Here is a 19,165-nt window from a genome sequence, read left to right as displayed (position 1 = left end):
AGATGTCACAGGAAATGTTTTGAAGATAAAATATCACCTGGTAGTAGAATAAAGACAGGGGATAAGTGGTCACAAACAAACCAGCCTAACTCTGAGAATACTCTGAAAGCAAAGGGATTTTATTATTGTATTTAAATGTATTTATTAAAAAGTACTCTATATTATAAACATTTAAATATGGTCATATTAGCTACAGGAGCCTGATTGCTAGAAAACTGTTTTTCTACTTCAGTATGAATGTAAAGGAAATAGATGTGCTTCTGAAAAAGGAAAAAGTAGCCAAGTACCAACAAAACCAAATACACTTCACAGGTCTTGTCATTGTAATTATTGTGGTGAATTTCTAGGAACACTGGTCACCAATTCAATATCAAGACTTGTGTGATGTGTACATCAGGTTTAAATTTCAGAGAAAATGCCTTCAGTCCATTTCTCCATTGTTTAGAATATCATGGCCATAGCTACAGCTTTTGATAGTGCTTGCCTTGGCCTGACTGCTAAAGGTCTTTAAGAATAGTAAAAAATTGTCATATTTTGAGAGATTATTTTATGGTTACTTTTGGAATAAAGTTAGTAGAATTAATTTTACAGTGAGCTTTCATTTTTTCATTATGCATTATTCTCAGTAAAACCACAAAAATCTCTCTATAAATCTTAATAACTTTTTTTTATTTGCAGTTAAATATTATTTATTGAATGCAAGTTTTGTATTTATATTTTTCTCTTTTCTGCACTTTTATGCTAAGTGATCCTATCTATACAATACATTGGGATGCAAATTTCTGAAAAAAATTGTAAAGTCAGTTTTCAAATTATGATGTTCTCCCCCTCTCTTCACCCAGAAGCAATAAATTTTTCCTTGTAATTAATATTTTGTGTTTAGGGAAAAAGAAAGGTTCCAATAAAAAAATATTTTAAACTGGAGTTGAAAATAATCCAAATGATAATTCTGTCTCTCTTGTGCTCTTGGCTTTAATATGTCATCTCTTTAAAGATGCTGTATAATATTTATTTTAAAGAAGAGAGGAATTTTTTGAAGAGAGTGAGTAGGAGATATGCTATCTTATTTTTTTTATAGCAGCCTAATTAATTTATGTAATTTATCCTTGGGTGGCAAAATATTCTATATTCTATAATGCTACATAATTTACAAGTAAACAAATACTATTTTTTGCTCTTAATAAGGTTCAAAATATGCCTATTTATTGTCTATTACACTTTTGTCCACTCTCTGAATTAGTATGTTGCTAAGACGGATTCTTCCCCCCTAAATTTTCTTCACCCTGCCAAGTTTAATTCAGATGAATTTAACAACATTCCCATGTTGTCATGGGTTGTATGTTGTATTCAGTTTAGGACATCCCTTTGTTGTCAAGCTTCATGACTAGGATACAACAGGGATATTCTATATATGTATATCAGAATTTTTCTGTTCTGTTATGTAAGACATGGAATATTTACCAAAGATTTATTTTTCTATTTATCTAATTTAACTTGCCAAAAATCACCACCAATTTGACTAGGTCATTTTATAAACTCATTTGATTAGCCAGTTTTAGAGACTCCATTTTTAAAAGCATAAGACTGCAACAGAAGTTAGCAAAGTGAAGTATCTGTATCTTGGGGTATGTGGGCCACTATAAACTTATCTATTATTTCTTTGCTCAGTGTTCTGCTACTAAACATGTAGATTCTTTATTTTTGCCATTTTACAGTCGTGTGGCATTTAAGAAAATGAACATTAGAAGGATTTTATAGCTCACAATACAAAATGGCACTTGGATACTTCTGGAAACACTGTTCATGATTAAAGGTGTGCACATAATGTTGTCCCTAAGCTGCAGATGATAAATCTGAGGTTGGCCATAAATATTCCAGCAGGAAATGCAGGATGGAAAAGCCTCTTTTAACTCTTCTAAAATGACTGTCATAACTGACTCTGATCACATGTTGAATTTTTTATTGACTAAAAATCTCATCTTAGAGATTTTTAATCATTGAAGATTACTCTTTTCTGGTTGGACGTGCTCTGGATGTGGTGCATTTGTTAAATTTCTGCACGTACGTTACAGCGACCGACCTTGCTGACGATGTTCCAGAGTGGACTTAAGAAGGGCAGAATCCAAGCTGGGAAGGGGCTCTCTATTTCCAAAATGCCCATGAGTCCATCCCCATGGGCAGGTGGGGCTTGGAGAATAGACCCCAAGCCATGTAGACCTTACAAAAGGCAGGTTTGGATTGATGGTTTTGCCTTGTAGCTTCTCGGCTGAGTGGTCGATGTGTTCTGACATCTCTCAGCTACCTCATGCAATATTAGACCCCACTGCCACACAACATGGTCTGATTGTCCATCAGCCTTATCTACAACAATAAAAAATTCACATAATTTAGAAATCAATCTAAATCTTTGCTGGAAAAAAAACCCTATCTTTTACAGGTATTTAGTGATATTAGTTGCAGAGGATCTCAGAGAGCTGGCAGGTTATGCAAACACTTCTATTGTGTCACTGCCATGCAGATACACATTTTGGAGGTGGCATCCTGCCAGCCTGCATCATGCACTGATTATGGTGGAGAAATATTGCTTTAGCATATTCTCTAAGGAGCAAAAGCATGACCTCCTTATAGTCTCTGGAGAGCAGTATTTTCTCATTTGTAATGTGTTATCTGAAAATAATCAAAATGTAGTACTCAATGAATCTTCTTTCAAAAGTTAAGGTAGCTTACACAGATAGGAAATTCTGATTCTTGGGGAATCAGAATATTTTCCTGATGTAAAGATAATCTCATCATTTTTTTCTCCCTCCCTGCCTTTATCTAAGTCACCAAATTCATACTTTGCTGCAGTGAAAATAATTGCATCAAAACAAACTTTATGTGAATAAATAAACAGTTTATTATCTCTATGTTTGTATTAAGGTAGTAATGATGATAATGCTAGATAAGAACAGTGTAAGTCACATAGGTTATGCAGGTAGAGTTTCCAGGATGAATCAGTGAATTATTAACATTAAATGTGAAATGTGAACATAATTCAGCACCTTGCTGAGGTACATACATTATGGCCACTAATCAAGATAATGGGAATGTAAAAATGAGCTCATCTTTAATAACCATGATGCTGAAAGGAATATATAATAAATGCAATAATTTTCTAACAAAGTGAGAAAAGAATAGTTGACAGGATATATGTAACAGTCTATGAACACTACACAATGCTTCTTTGTGGTTTCTGTCCAAAAACCCTTAGTGAAAATTAAGTCAAAAGACTTTTTTTTAATTTAGAAAAAGTACTCTCATATGGTGACTAAAAGTCTGTGCTGACTATTTAAATAAGGACCACTGAGTGTAACATTTAAATGTGGACATACTGAATTTACTCTTTGAAGGAGAAATAGTTTACCATTGGTAAACATAGATGTATTTTTCATTATGTTTGCAGTGCTAAAGTGAAATATTTATAATATTATTTTTGTCGTATCAACTACTATCATCCTGTTTAATATTTCATTCAGATCCCTGCAAAGATTAAAACAGTACTGAAGTTCAGAGGCAGCATGCCACCATTTCACTATACATTCCACCTACAAGTAAGAATGTCGGCTTACCATTAAGAACTGTGTTCACAGGCAAAACAAGTCTCAGCTCTTACAACACCTACAGAAAGAAGTAAAACTCAAAAATTAGGTAACCATTAAAATGTATGTCAATGCAAATAAAGTGTAGGGAAATTTAAATTCACTCTTAAAATGCCCTATATTTCGTTGTGGTATTTAATTGCAGTCACAACATCATTGAAAGTAGCTGGGTGTATGGTAATGGGTTCTTACACTGTGCAAGTTTGAGCAATAAAACACTTTGGAATTGCTCTCAGCAAACAGGAAATGTCTGCTTCTCAAGTGCTGTAGCACACAGGGATACTACAGCATATATATTTAAAAAGTCTTTGCTAGCAAGACATTTAGGTGGACTTAACCATTTACCTGTACTAGTTTTGTAATGGACAGTAAACCTGCACTGATAACCAAAGATAGATGAGTCTGGTCTCAGCTTCTAGGCTTCTGCCAAAAATGGAATGATTATTCTTTGTGTATAGCTGTAAAAAGTACTGCACTTTTTGTCAACTCAAATTTATGCAAGGTTAGAATCATCCAGGAAACCAGAAGTGCATTATAGACAGCTTCACAGCAACCTCTTGAAGGAATACTAAATCAAATTATGCAGAATATCACAGAATTGTTTGTTATTCCTATAGCATTGAGCTCTCATGAAAGAAAAAGTATTTGTTCCTCTTCTAATGGATCAAGAACACTCTCATATGTAAGATTCTGTGATAATAAGTTATGACTGCAAAGCTCTTACCCAGATTAATTCAGAAGCAACAGATTAAATACATCTTCTGAAAAATATGCAGCATTCTATTCTGTCCTTTAGCTATTGAATTAAAAACAAATCTTAAAGTGGAACAACTGTAACTTGGTAGCATTCCCATTAGGAATATTAATGATTGCTCGGGAGAGAAATATGTAACAAGGTCAATTTGTAGTTAATACTGAAGGGTATTTTGTTTTCCAAAATGAGAACTTAGTGTAATCTGATTTGAATTATTCCTCAGACAATGCCATTTGCCACGGGTAAGAACCCTACAATTGTCACTGAGTAAGCATTTTAGAGCTGGTTGATGGACCACATATTAGCACACATTAGGTTAGAATCAGTGAATGCAAAGAAATCACATAGTAACTGATAATGTAAAATGAAATAGTGATCTCTCTCTAACTCCTTGGCTTTTGTTCCCTACTGCCATCTAGAATGTAGAATATTGGATCAGTCATCAAAATTATATTTACATCAGTTTTTCTTCTTACAAGTAGCAAGAATATTTAAGCATCATGGTTATGAATTTTGTATGAACCTGAAAATGGTGTTAATAGTTATTTTGAAATTTTTAACATCAAAACATTACATGATATTCTATTTTTGATACTTTTTACATTTCTACAAATCACATAACAGATTGTATCTTTACATCCTTTGAGGCTGTAGCAGAGCACAGAAAGTGAGCAGCTGCAGCTTGTGCTACCAGGAGGAGCAGCTCAATGGACAGCAGCCTTGGCCTCCACAGCTCTTCTGCCATGCAGTCTACAATCACAGAACCAAAGGGCAATGCCTAGCCCCAAGAAGAATTATTTGATCATATATAAATTAGGTGTATATTTGAGTACTTGTATTTGAAAGTGCATATGGTTTTGTGCTCCTGTTTTCATGGGTCATGCTTCAGACTTCAATGCCAGTACAGTGTGCTAGTTTTCCAAGAGATCCAACACTGTAATTAAAATTCTGTTTCTTGCACATATTGAGAGTTACTGATTCTCATGGTTCATACCTTTGAAATTTACTTTTCTTGTTTTAAGAACATGAATCTGTGTAAATGTAAATAATAGGAAAGCAATGACACTCAGCTTAGCTACAAATGGCTGGCTGGGGGTTGAAGACAGAGATGCTGAGGCAGAATTTTTGGAACTCCTTGGCCACCAGCAATCTGAAACAGGATTATCATATTTATGGAGAGAGGCTTTTCACAAGGGCATGTAGTGATAGGACAAGGGGAAACAACCTTAAGATGAAGGAGGATAGGCTGAGATAGGGTGTTAGGAAGGAATTCTTTACTGCAAGAGTGGTGAGGCACTGGAAGGTCATCCAGAGAGGCTGTGGACTCCCCATTGTGGATGGGGCTCTGATTAGCCTGGTCTAATAAGAGATTCCCAAATTGAAACTAAATAATCTTAAAGGTCCCTTCCAACCCTTAGCATTCTATGATTCTTCCAAACATATTCCTTCCTTTCCCTGCTTCTTAACATTGTCCAAAATTTTTATGAAATTCATTAACCCTCTCCCCAGCCTGTATCATGGATCCCACCAGCTCTTCCTTCTCCTCTTCAGACCATCTATAAGGACACCAGTTTCTCCCATGGCTGATTTGTGTCCCCTTGGTGGAATCCCTAGTCTCCCTCCAACCCTTCTTTACAATTCATGTGCAAAAGCAGTGAGGTTTGCCTATACAGCCATTTGAAAAACACATTTCATCTTTCTCAAACTATAATCCATACTCCAGTATGTGGGCAAGAGAGAGAAACTATATTTAATTCTACCAAAATAGATGAAATATGTATATTGGTAGTTATTATTTGTATGAATTGTGATTTGTTGATTTTGATAAAGCAGGTTGGGAGTGGCATTTTTAAAGTATCTATTTTGGGTAACAGAGGGAAAGAAAATAGAGCCAAATGGTCAAGAAGCTGATTCCTAGTTGTCCTGATAACAGTTGCTTTCCTTTGTGAACAGCAGGGGTCACTAAAAAGAAGGGTGAAGCAAAGAGGCTTTTTTTTAATTCTCCATTAGATTACTTTTCATATGTTTTCTGTTCTAATCATTGTATTAAAGAAAGAAAATTCTTGGTTCTAATTTGTTTGACAGATAATAAACTCCTAAGAAAAAAATTATCTCCCTGATTATGGCCTAAACTATAAATTATCTCTGCCTCTAATAAAAATAATTTATAATTCTTTTGTCAAATATAAAAACCTCTTTTACAAAATATTTTCATTGTCTTGTAAGCTTCTGTTGACATATAACACCATGATAGCCAAGAGTGAGCAAAGTTATTTCCTCTCTATTTGTTGTGATCATACTGTCATTTTCTCCATTATTTGCTGTTAGTGGAAGACAGTAAGACACAATTATTAATATGGAGAAGTAAAAATAAAAATTTCCACCATTTAGAACAAGTCAGCAAGAGAATAACAACAAAGTACTTAGATGGTTTTTCAGTGTAATTTCACTCAACATAAAATGTAAACAAGTGCCTAATTCTGTTCTTAGAAGGATGGGAAGTGCTGACCACACAACGAAAGAAATAGAAGAAAACCCAGTCAAGCACCTTAGCAGGAGGAATCCTACAAGAGAACACACCAGAAAGATATGTTGCTTCCTCTGCTTCATATCTGTTCTGTGAGCTTAGCTTTCAAGGAGTTTTTCTATTTATCTTTGCAGCTGGATGAGTTCAATTTCTCTGTCAGATTAGGACAGAAGTTTCAGAACAGCAGGTTAATCCTTCCTGCCTTCACGGGCAACTGAGCAAACAGACCTGTATCAACGTGGCTGTGTGTAAAATCGTAATTCTAGAGATTAACGCTGTCTCTCCTGTTTGACCTCCATGTTTCTCTTCTAGGTATGTTTGTATGTATGTGTGCAGTTATTTATTTATTTATTTGACTGTTTTTTTGTTGTTAACAGCTTCTGTCCAAGGCCCCTGGGAGAGGGCAATCTCACCAAACAAAGTGCCGTATTATATCAAGTGAGTATAAAGAGTAATTCATTCCAGCTATTTTCATTTGTTATTTAAGAGGAGAGTTAGTAATTTTCTTAAATGATTGTGAACTGCTCCTATAGTCTCTAAATGGGAAGGACAAAAAGGAACAAAACTTGCAATATATTTCAAAGAAGTGTGCTTGTTATCTAAAAACACAGTAGGATGCCCTGATTTGTAAGTTGTTTGGGTTTATGCTGCTATAAATCACCTGCAAATGAAGTCAAGCTTTGAGGTACCTGGATTATAATTTAAATTGTGCCATTCCTCTCTGTGTGTGTATGTGTGGCAGGTTTTGCAAAACCAAACAAACCCCCAACATTCTGAATTGGAGTTGTAAATGTGATACATTAGGGGCTTCTTAACCCTATATTTTTAATGGTTCATAATAATGTAATTAATTAATAATTTTATTAATTTATAATGGTTTTAAATGCACATACTCAGTACTATGAATTCCTTTAGGGACACTACTTGGTAAAGTCCATAGCTGAGAAATTACAAGGGGCAAATTGTAACTTAAGTTCCTAAAGCCTAATCTTTTGGAGTTTAGCTCCTAAATTAAGCTAGATGCTTTAAAAGGTGTTTGTGCACAACAAATGAGAAGAACATTTTTTAAAAAATCACAATTTGGAAATACCTGCTTCTCATGCCCTAAACAAAGCCACCACACAACAACAACAAAACAGATGGTTTAATACTTTTTTCTTCTGTAAAATATGCTTTCAACTACTTATCCTACTTCTGAAGGAAAGAGGTGATGCAATGCCAGCTATAAACACTGTAGTACAAGTAACAGACATGGATGTTGTTTAATACACCTATTTCCATGGCTCCTCTTTATACTCCCTAAATGCTTTCCAAGCTTATCTAGTATCACTGGAGCCATTTGGTTAGAGAAGGCTCTTGCAGTGGCACTTCAGTTGCAACTTTCACAACAGGGTGAGCTTCCACAGCAGCCTTAGAAGTATTTGAAGTTATGCATGAAGGAAACTCTGTGGTGCAGTTCAGAGGTTCAGTTATACCTGGCTAAGCCTGTTTACTCTTGCATTAATCTTGTAAGTTTTCTGATGTTAGCATTTGGCTATGAATAATGGAACAGTCACAAAGAAACTGGAAAGCTCTATCAAGAAGGAGGGGCAGACTACCAGAGACAGGCTGGAAAGCAAGTCAATTCTCTGGCATGTAAGACTCAGTTTATGGCACTAACATGAAGGTAAAGATCCTCCTTTTCTCTTTCACATGGCATAACTTGCCATTATGGGGAGGGGATATTGTCAATTCTTAAAGTAGGCACAGAATGCACTTCATGCTGTGCTTGGCACCTCTGTCTGTGCCACTCACACCCAGCAGCCAGGGGTAACTGGCTAAAATGGCCAATGCTGGTTTTGCTTACTCTTTCCTACCTTTTAGTCTTCTCTTCTAGGCCATTTACAAATTCAATTGAATATATTCTGTTCACTTTGAAAACCATTTTAATAGTCATAAACAACTGTAGCATTATGCCATGGATCCTGATTTAGTATCTTGACAGCTACACTAGTTTGTCACAAATGAGTGATTCAGATTGCCTGAAGAATCTCTGTCAGAGGTATTAACAAGCATGGGTTTAATATGAATTTATAAAAGTGCATCTCAGTAAAGTTCAACAACAAGGTTCACTCTATTAGTTGCTACATTATACAAAGGAAAATCAAGTTCAAATCTATTTGAAATTATTTACATATTGACCAAAGTGCCAAAGGGTAAGGTAGATTCTCCCAATGGGTCATGAGTTTCAGAGCAGACCCTCTTTCTTTATAAAATCCTGATGGAGCTTAGCTCTGGCTAGGTCCAGACTTAGTTTCAGACTTGGACAATGGTCTATGTCTAAAGGAATCAACTACATGGATTTCATTAATGTTTATTCAGCATGCTACCAGCCACTTACCAAGGATCCATAAGTAAGGGGTCTCTCTACCTTGGGCAAGGAAAGATTTCTTAGTCTCAGGTGAAGAATCTCTGTCCTTGAGAGGAGTCCCATTTCCAGGGGAGGGTCACTGCTGTGCAGTCCAGTTGCAGTTTAGAGAATTTGAATTGGACTCATCCAAAGATTGGTTGTTTGTAGAAAGGTCTCTGCCTCAAGGAATAACCATGAGAGTTGTCCCAGGACAAAGGGAGGTCAGCCACGCTGCCCAGCAGGGAGAGCTCCCTGAGGCTATCAAAGCCATGGGATAAAGTGGTTGGCTTGCAGTCAACTTTAATACAGGAGGAAGGGTATGTGTGACCCTCCTTGTAGCCACAGCCTTCTCTGTTCTTTGATAAAAGACCCTTGGAAAAGCCTCCTGCAATGCATGCATGACTCACACAATCTGTGTTCCAAGCTCATGTGCATCGACGCTCTCTGGGTCACTCTGCCCCTTTGGTGTTTCTAGAGGAGTTCTTGGCCTGGATACAGCTCAGGTCTTTACTTGCTTTGAAGCCTGTACCAAATTACTGTTAGTTTGGTTAAGGGGTCAAGTACATCTGGCATACATTACTAGTTTAATTAAAGTTTTAACTTAGCCACATCTTTTATAGAAAAACTTGCTGTCCTTGAGATGTAAAACAAAGGGGTCAAGTTTTAATGGATCTTACTGAGCTGATATATCTATTGCTTTCTCGAGCTATCCTCAGTCATTTCTTTATCTTTCATTCTCATCACTCATATTTCATATTTACAAACAACAAAATTGTTTTCTGTACCTTTTTGGTTTTTAAAATAAACACTTTTTTGGTCTTTGAGGTGTTACTTTTCTATTAGTTAATTCTCTAAAAGAACTTCATGAAGGCTAAGAAGATACAGGTAGCATTTTCTTAATGTTTACATAATTTTCTTTCTGTCATCAATGCAGAATATTGGTTTTAGCCCTCTTCATCAACCAGATTTGCTACACACTTTACTGGTTTTCATTTTATCTCTTTTTCCTTTGATGCTTAAGTGTTTTATCTCATCACTTTCCCATTTGCAATGATATTGCACTCAATAATCTGTAAATCAGGCAGTACTTCATGCTAAGTCTTCAGCACCAACGTTTATTTATGGTTAGGTATCTTCAAGACCTGTGATTTTCCTGGTTAAAATTTCATTTGTATACAGTTTATTAATCTGTAGCAACTAGTTGCTTCCAAAGTTTCAATAATTCCCTCTTGAGCTTATTCACACCAGTTGTTTTTGGGCTTTTTTTTTTGTTTCAAATTGTATTTGGGTAGGCAACATTGCCATGGACAATATAATTATCAACAGTGTACAACCTGCTTCAGCTGTTCCTGGTGTTTGGCATTGGATGCTTTCTTGGCATAGTGTCAGCCTCATGAAAATTGCCTTTCAATGGCCTTGCATCAGCTGCTGCATTTCCCTCCACCCTTTCATGTTCTTCCCTCCCTATGGAGATCACAAGCTAGACCAGAATTCAGCCCCAGTTTTCTCTTCCCCAGCAAACTGAGGAAATCTAGTTTTTGTGTTCCAGGACAGCAGAAGTATCCCAAGCTGCAGGTGGACATGACTGCCAGGGCACTGAGGTGCTGCTGAGTTAAAATACCCTCTGCTTTGCCTCTGGGGTAAAACATGTAAAATTGCTTGAAAACACATTCTATCCAAACCTTTTTGTTTTGATCTTTTTTCTCCTTGATATATTCCTTGTGTCTAGTACAGAATGTAAAGGTTTCATTAGATTACAGAAGGAGAGGACTATAAAAATATAGTTTTCAGTTTAATCAGCCCTGTTCTTTGAAGACCTTGATCCTGCTCTTGCTGCAGTGCAACCTGGAAAATGGAAAGGAAGAAGCAGGCACAGGCATGTCTGTACTCTTTATTAATGTTTTAGGTATTCATTAAAATTTCTAAATTTAAGCTTTTAGAAGACAAAACAGGCAATTACTGTACATTAGAAACCTGAAAAGCAAATGGAAGAAATGCACACCTCAAAGACTACTGAATATGTGTCTAAAGATTTTTTTTTAAAAGTCTCAAATTCTAAAAAAAGGAGATAATAAAGGTAGGGAGGCTGCAGATTTTTACATTGTAAATCAGGTTAGATCACATTTTAGCATATCTCACCCCCTGATGAAAGGGATCTGAGGTGTGCATGCATGCACATGCATATTCTTATCTTCCAATCACACAGATAGAGGAGCTGCTCCAAAGCAGTGACAAGTAACAAAATCAAGTGTCTACTTTCCATTTTTCAGCACCAGAAGAATTATTTGGACATGCTGCAGCATTCAATCCCTCTGCAGTGTCTGTCGTCCCAGGGCACAAGGGGACATTAAGCAGATCTGCTCTGAACCATGTTTGCATCTCTCTTGTGTGTCTCTTATCCTCTGCAAACTTGTCCATTACTCGGTGTTAGGAGATCTCTGTTGCCTCAGATTAAAGAGGAGTGGGATTGAAGTCTGCAACATACATTCTCTCTAAAAAAATATTCGGTAGTCTTGCTATCGTGTGTTGAAATCTAGGAGGTGTGACTTCTATATTTGTACTAATCTTTGACATTATTCTTCCTCAGTTTATCTAGCTTGCCAGTTAATAGTGTCTGTCTTCATACCCTCTTGCTGTGCCCATTCTTTTGAAAGATTTAAAATGTTTCTGCAAAAAATACAGTAGTCTTTCATCTCAGTGCTTCCCACAAAGGAAACCTTCCAAGTTATTTTCCAGCCAAGCTTATTTTCTTATACAGATTATAGCAGTTCACTGAACTTTGTCCTGCTGAGGACAAAGCTGGATTCTCAGGAGCACAGCTTTGAGTCCTTGAGAAGATCCATGTGAGCCTCTGTCTATAAAGTAGCTATGCAGTGAGCTAACTCCAAGGACAAGGCATCTCCACTTGCTCACTCTCTTCCACATTGTAGTTTCCTATGAGAATATTTGATTTGCATTTAATGTATCAGCTTGTGACATACATTTTTGGTAGTTTTAGATCCTTCGTTCTTTTCCTATGTCACACTGGAGATCTTGCAGGCCAGTTTCTATAAACACACTTCTTTGTTGTCTTATTTTTTAATCTCCCTTTCAATTGTTGTTTAACCATGCAGAATTTCAACACAGCTTAGACCCCTGAGTTTTCATTGTAAAAGCAAACAGATTAAAGCCATGATTCTCTTACTTTTGTTCAACTTAGAGACAGGATAAATTAATGTATCTGAATTAAATTCTGCTAAGATAAAAAGTGAAGAGATGCTGTTCTGAGAAAATCACTCGGGTTAATTGTTTCTTCTGCAGAATGTAGATAAGTACAAGACACAAAAGGAAGTAGGAAATATCTGCCAGGCGGAGCAGAGAGAGTCATGGAGAACCATAAATAAATAATGTATGATTATGTATATGTAGTGAGTGAAGCTGTGAGCAAGCTATGAAAGCCATGTGTATGGCTGACAGTAAACCTATCTACCAAATATTTTAAAAAAGTATTATTTTCACATCTTAAAAGCATAGTTATTATGTTTTTTTCCTGTCTTTCATTTCTGAACTCTACATAGCAAAATTGAAACTATTGTGAAGGAAAGAAAAAGTACAATACTTTTCCTTTGCCTTTATGTGATGTAAATTCGTCATGCTGTCTGGCATAAAAAACTAAATGATATTTCTTAGAGGTTTGTCCAACCACAGAGATTTTCTTCATGATTTGTGGGGTTGTGAAGCCTTGGTTCCAAAACTTGTCACTAAAATTTAAACTCAGAGTGTAAATAAATGAGAAATCTTGAGCCTTTAACTACCTTTATAATGAAAGCAGAGGTTATAAACAGATGTGTTCCTGCTGACTGAGCGAGAGCACTCAAAGAAGATATCGTGGGTCTGCTCCTCATTACCATCTGTCAGCAGGGAGTTACTGCCCTCACATGAGGAGCAACTGAAGGGGATTTAATTTGTTTTTAAATGAATTATAAGTACTCAGCAGCAATTTTATTGTATCCTAGCTGGTGTGGGAGCTAAGGGCAAGGCTGTAACCTCTGATTTGGGGCAGTGAGTGAGGGAAACCATGTTCTTTCCCTCCATGAACAGAGTGCCTGTTGTGGAGGGTGGAGAGCAGCTTCCTTGGGTGCCTGCACAATACCTGGTCCTCCTGATGGGACATTGCTCATGGCTAAGTGGAGACTAAAGCTCCTTAGCTTTGTTTTCAGATTCATTCAGTGCAGATGCTCATCAAGAGTATGTAGTGTTAAGCATTACAGAGGGGTTAAACAATGCAAGGATAATTTTTGCACAGGTTAAATCTTAAAATGTGTTATGCAGGGAATGAGCTGGGTAAGAATTTTGGATGGAATCCGACTTTCCTATTTTCTTAATTAAAGGGAACATATCAACATTTAAAATCTATTAAATCCAGCTAGTCATTGCTTTCCAGTTCTGGGACTAGGAGATTAATATATGAACTGTTTTTATAGGCAATAGTGTGAAAAAGTAAACTTTTGGTACTGTACAAGGAGTTCATTTATTTATAGTGTAGCAGAATATAATCACATAACCTTAAATATTTTACTTATATTGTTGCTGAAGTTATTACATTTATTGTAAGCTAAATGTGATTTTTACTTGAATTTTACTTCATTTCTATTAGCTTCATTTTACTCCAGTTGTTAAATGTAGCCTGACTATACTTAACAACTGAAGTAAATGAATGAAAAATTACATAGCCAATATAAGCTTTACAAAATTGAGTGACATCTATACAATATGGTCCTATTTTATAGAGTATATGCCAAATCTTCCATTAAAAAGTAGATTTTACAGCTGCTCCTGATAGCTAAAATGTATTGCTATCTACTCAAAGCCCATCTTTTAAACAGTGTGCTTAATAAGCAGGATTCTAAAATAGGAATTATGTTTGATTTCCACTGGAATGCTTTGAACTTGAAAAGATTAGACACATTAAGGAAAAAAATAGAAAGATTTGCCTGTCAGAATTTTCCTTTTTTTTTTAAAGATCAATTACGTACTTAATTTAGATGACAGACAAAAAGGAGACAACTTCTGACAACTGTCCAATGTAATTTTCAAGGAAATGGAGAACAATATCTTAGATTCCTTACAAATTCATGTTATATCAAGAAGTCTCATACTTCCTTTTTTTTTTCTCCAAAGACTGACAGCATCTCCAAAGCAGCACTTGTCACATCCATTCCCTGCATTGCCCTTGGTCCAGTGTCCCTTCTATTGCAGCCAGCTCCATAAATAAGACAATTTCTCCATTTTACATAAGATAAACTCCATCCATATAATAAGGGAGTCAGCATTAAACTAATCCCACTTCAACCTTTTTTGTCTTCTTTGTGATCTCATCAGTCTAAAATATGGCAGGAGTGTAATGTCTAATTGTGCATTAGGAGAGGTCTCAACACCAGTGAGGAAGCAGCGGGTATGGCCAGGTAGGATTTACATTTCCAGCCCTGTTTGCTGGGGATGCACAGCTTTGGTCGGCAGAGGAACGTTCTCATGTTGGCACCTGAGGCCACACAACAGCCCCGAGCTCACTGAGTGCAGAATCCACCACGCCAGCTGGGCTCCCTCTGTCTGCCTTAGTGCCTGTCTGTCAGGGCAAGGTCAGGTGTTTTCCTGGATTCTTGTACAAAATTAATTCATGCATCCTGCTGAACTGCTCTTGAATCTATTCTTCCTCTGACCTTCTAAGATGCCAGCTCTCCTGCTGACTGTAATGAGTTTGTATTTTTCAGAATATTCTCCACCTGTCTTTGCAAAAACTTATTGCCATGAGAGATTTGCTTAGTCTTTACTTACTGAATCATGATTATGGATTATTGGGCCCATTTTTCTCCTAATGGGATGCCTTGCAATGATTTTCTTTTCTTCTTGTCAAGTAATAGCTGAAATCAGTTCTGTGTTGCACATCAGTCCTGTGATATCTTTATCTTCAGATCCTAAATATTGAGAACTAGTTTGTGTATATACTACACTTAGGAACTACATATTCTAAGGGACACATAAAAATATTTAATTGAGAACTGTATAAATGTCAGTAAAGTTGCAGTTAGAATTAAGGAAATATTCTAATGAATAGATTAAGAATAATGAAATAATCTATATTCATTTTGCTTATTTCTCATCTGTTTCAAAAGTTGAATTTTGATAGATAGATTATAGTTTCAAATTTGATCTTTAGGTTCGGCAGCCTCCTGCATGCTACTTATTTGTTTTGAATTTCAAATACTCATCAGATAAACTTTAATATTAGGAAATCTCTGGCTAGACAATTTAAGAAAAACAAACCATAAAAAATGCATCTCATCTCTGAATGAATTGCTTTTCTTCCAAGTAATTTTTGTAACACAAGCATTCATGGTATTACATTTTCCATGGAAGTTGAGCTCAGAAAATGAGATAATGGTACAAGCAGCACCCTTTATAGAATGAGCCTAGCAGGGTCACTGAGTGGTGTCTACAACCTACAGAGTGGAATAGTGAGTAGATGTCAAACTTTGCTCCTTATCACCTACCCACTCTGTGTGTCAAAGTCCTCCCTCCTCTTTTCCATAAGGACCAAAATTTGTTAGCATAAATTCCATATGTAGGTGTAAGTTTGGGAACTTGAAGGGCGCACAAACTCAATACAGCAATAAATTACTAAGAATTAAGGTTGCCCTAAATACAAAGTGCAAAGTTGTTAGTATGAGTTTTCTTCTTCACTTATGTACTTCACACTTGATAATGTGAATTTATGCACTATTTTGTTAATGAAATATAATGGTCAATTTGAATTGTGGGGTTTAATATTAATTTTTTTATGCAGTAGGTAAAGGTTTTTAAAGACATCTAAATATTTTAAACTATGATAATACAGTCTCATTCAGGTATTTTATATTTATCTAGATGTCTGCTAGAAAAGTTTCTATTATTTCAATGTTTAAGTATTAGATATCTGGCTAGTAAATAACCCAGACTGCCTTTTGAATTTTATTATGTACTTGTCTCTTAGTTTTCTTTATCAAAATATTTTTTTCGGTTCACTACTGCAGAACTAATACAGGAGTAGAGGGGTGAAGATACATTTTTCTGTGCTTCATTTTTCAACAAATTCAACTCAATTTTTTCTTAAAAGCTTCATTTTTGGAGAAAATGTTGTAAAACCTTTCATGCTTGAGGGTTATGACACCCTGCATAAAGCATACTAAGAAAAATTGTTAGAAAGAAATGTTACAGGCATGGAATTAAAATGTAAAGAGTAGCTAGAAATTTAGTTTTGCATAGGAATAGATAACTTCATACAAACACCTCAATTATATAAGCAACTTGGAGCACCATGATAAGATTTTAATCATAACCCAAAGCTTTTCTAATTGAAACATGGGTGTTATATTTTGTTAATTATTAAGAGACACTTCTGCAGGAGGAGCTTGGTCATAGACATCCCAGGGAGATGTTTGCTAAAGGGTATAAGGTAATACAAACATATTGACCTGAAAATATGGAATAAATATGAGGAAGATAAATAAAAAGAAATTAAATTTCAATTGAATAAAAATACTGAAATACTAAAAATACTGAGATACTAAAATAATTTTTGCTTCCAAGCACTATGTTCCAATACACCATTTGCCATCTTGGGGGTTCTATTAGCAAAGGGATACACAATATGACATTGTAAAGAGTGTGGCAAAAAGTGAACAGATCCTGCTGCATGCTAAAACACAGAAAAACTGCACCTTCATTAGAAAATCAGAAGCTGTATATGTCCTCCCAGATCAGAGATTTTTATCTACTGTTTCATCTTCAATTTAAGTCTGCTTAATTGCTTTTAACTTTAGGACTTCATCAATGGCAATGCTCTTAGGTGACTTTACCTGTGCACCTTTTTTGAAAACATAGGAAAAGAAGTGAAAGCAATTGCAAATGTGACTTGATGCAACAACAGCAGCTGCAGTAAACAGGATACAGCCATAAAGACTGGATATGTCCCTAAGGAAACCAGGGTGTAATTTAGTTTCCGATATAAACACAGAGAGAATAACAATATGAAACAAACTCATAGGTGAATATTCCCTCAATTAAGTGTTCACTTGAAGGTCTAAAAATGCAAATTTGATAGAAATCTTAATGTTAAAAAATACATTATGTGCACATATATGCATTCTGTTTCTCCTGGGACTCCCTCTGCTCAAACAGTTAAGGAATATTTGAAAATAGTTTAAAGCAAAATTCTCATCAGTGAGAGTTTTTTTTTAAATCTGTTTACTGAGAATCCCTGGAATGTATAAATCATTGCTGCATTTGATAAATGTGAATAAACAGCTAAACTCAGGAAGCTCTGAAGTAAAGAAGCTTACATTTATGGTAGTTTTTTTTACATCTTGATTACAGTGTTGCATGTCATTAATTTGCATTTACTTCTGTGCTTGAAAGCATCCTCTACTTCTATTTTATCACCAGCTCCAGTCATACTGCAATTGCCAATTTTACTGAACAGATTTTGTTAGTAAATGAAAACTTCCAGTGTGAAATACTTTCGTGTATATTAATCAGCTTTTAGCTACTGCATGATGTTCAATTCTTTTTTTGCTGTGTTTTGCTGATCCTTGACTATAAAAATATTGTCATTGAATATTAAAGTTTGCTTTCATGGCACAGTGTTGATATTCAATGTCTTCTGTAAGACAATGCAAGTTCAAGTTCATTAATAAATAATTCTGAAATTTTACACAGTTTAAAACATAAAACTAAACTCTGTAGCTGAACTATCATTCAGAAATAGTCACCAACCAAACCTATAGGCTTTGGGTTTTTTTTTAAATATAAACCCCACAGTGATGGTTTCAATCAGTATAGAGGATTTGCACTTATAATTCTGTACTTTCAGAGGCAGCTGAAAAGCACTTAGCTATAAATTTTGTTTGGATTCATATGATATAATTTTCTTGAGGTAGCCCTAAACGAAAATCTCAATAATCTTCAATTTTAATATGTTTGGATTTTGGCTTTCTGGGTGTTTTTGTATGTTTGCTTGTTTATGTGGTTTTCATTTCTTCATGGTTTTTGTTTCTGTTTTGGTTTGTGGTTTTTGGGAGGTTTTTGTTTGGGTTTTTTGGGAAGTTTTTAGGTTTTGGGTCTTTGTTTCTGTTGTTTGGGTTTTATGTGAACAACATTTAGAAATTTTCAAAAAAAAAACAGAAAAGCAAGAAGGACTACTCAACCAATGACAAACCATATGGTCTGTCCCCAGCAAAGGAAAGCATATTCATCAAGCTGCTGCCATAGTACTGTGCAGCAGTAGGAATTGAGAGAAAAGAGCTTGTCACAGTGAGGGAAATAGAATTGAAAAGAACTATTTGTTTGAAGGAGAAAAGTCTTGTTTGCAAAAAGTTTCTTTGAAGTAATAGCAAGTTAGAGATGGTATATTTCACAAGAAATTAGAATAATGACACCTGGGACATCAAGTAGCTGGATATTAGAGAAAAAGTCTATTTACTTAACTTCTTCGGTCCCTTTAAACATTTGGACCATATCAAAATGACTTGTTTATGACTTTGGATTTCTAGTGATGTATTTTCTTTGAAGCTTATCTGGTCCTTCTTTCCTTACATGGAAATTTCTGTTCAGGACTGCCCTTGATATAACAAAATAAATCTTTTCGCTGACACTGTTCAATATGCAGAACATTTCCCTCCTTCTTCTTGGAATTTCTGTCTTTTTCCAGTCCATGTTTTTTTCCTGCCCAGTCATGTCTAGCTTCTGTTCCATTTTCTCCTTAAAACAGCTCTTAATAAGGTCACTAACAATTTCCTGTTGTCCAGTTCCAAGAATCTTTTCAGTGTTCACATTCTTCTAAG

At 35.6% G+C, this 19,165-nt stretch overlaps 1 protein-coding gene across 16 annotated transcripts in view; it reads left to right on the top strand.

The window, feature by feature from the left end:
- DMD (dystrophin) overlaps positions 1-19,165 on the top strand; it is a 1,151,138-nt gene that overhangs the window by 1,027,957 nt on the left and 104,016 nt on the right. For all 16 annotated transcript variants that reach the window (XM_077781657.1, XM_021553010.3, XM_021553014.3 and 13 more), the window contains one exon: positions 7,297-7,357. In XM_077781657.1, coding sequence (XP_077637783.1) covers positions 7,297-7,357 — 61 coding nt within the window. The remainder of the gene's footprint in view (positions 1-7,296; positions 7,358-19,165) is intronic.

Source organism: Lonchura striata, chromosome 2 (genome assembly GCF_046129695.1).
Source record: "Lonchura striata isolate bLonStr1 chromosome 2, bLonStr1.mat, whole genome shotgun sequence".
Classification (NCBI taxonomy): Eukaryota; Metazoa; Chordata; class Aves; order Passeriformes; family Estrildidae; genus Lonchura; species Lonchura striata.
Note: the sequence above shows the minus strand (reverse complement) of the source record. Positions and strands in the feature narration are given on the sequence as shown.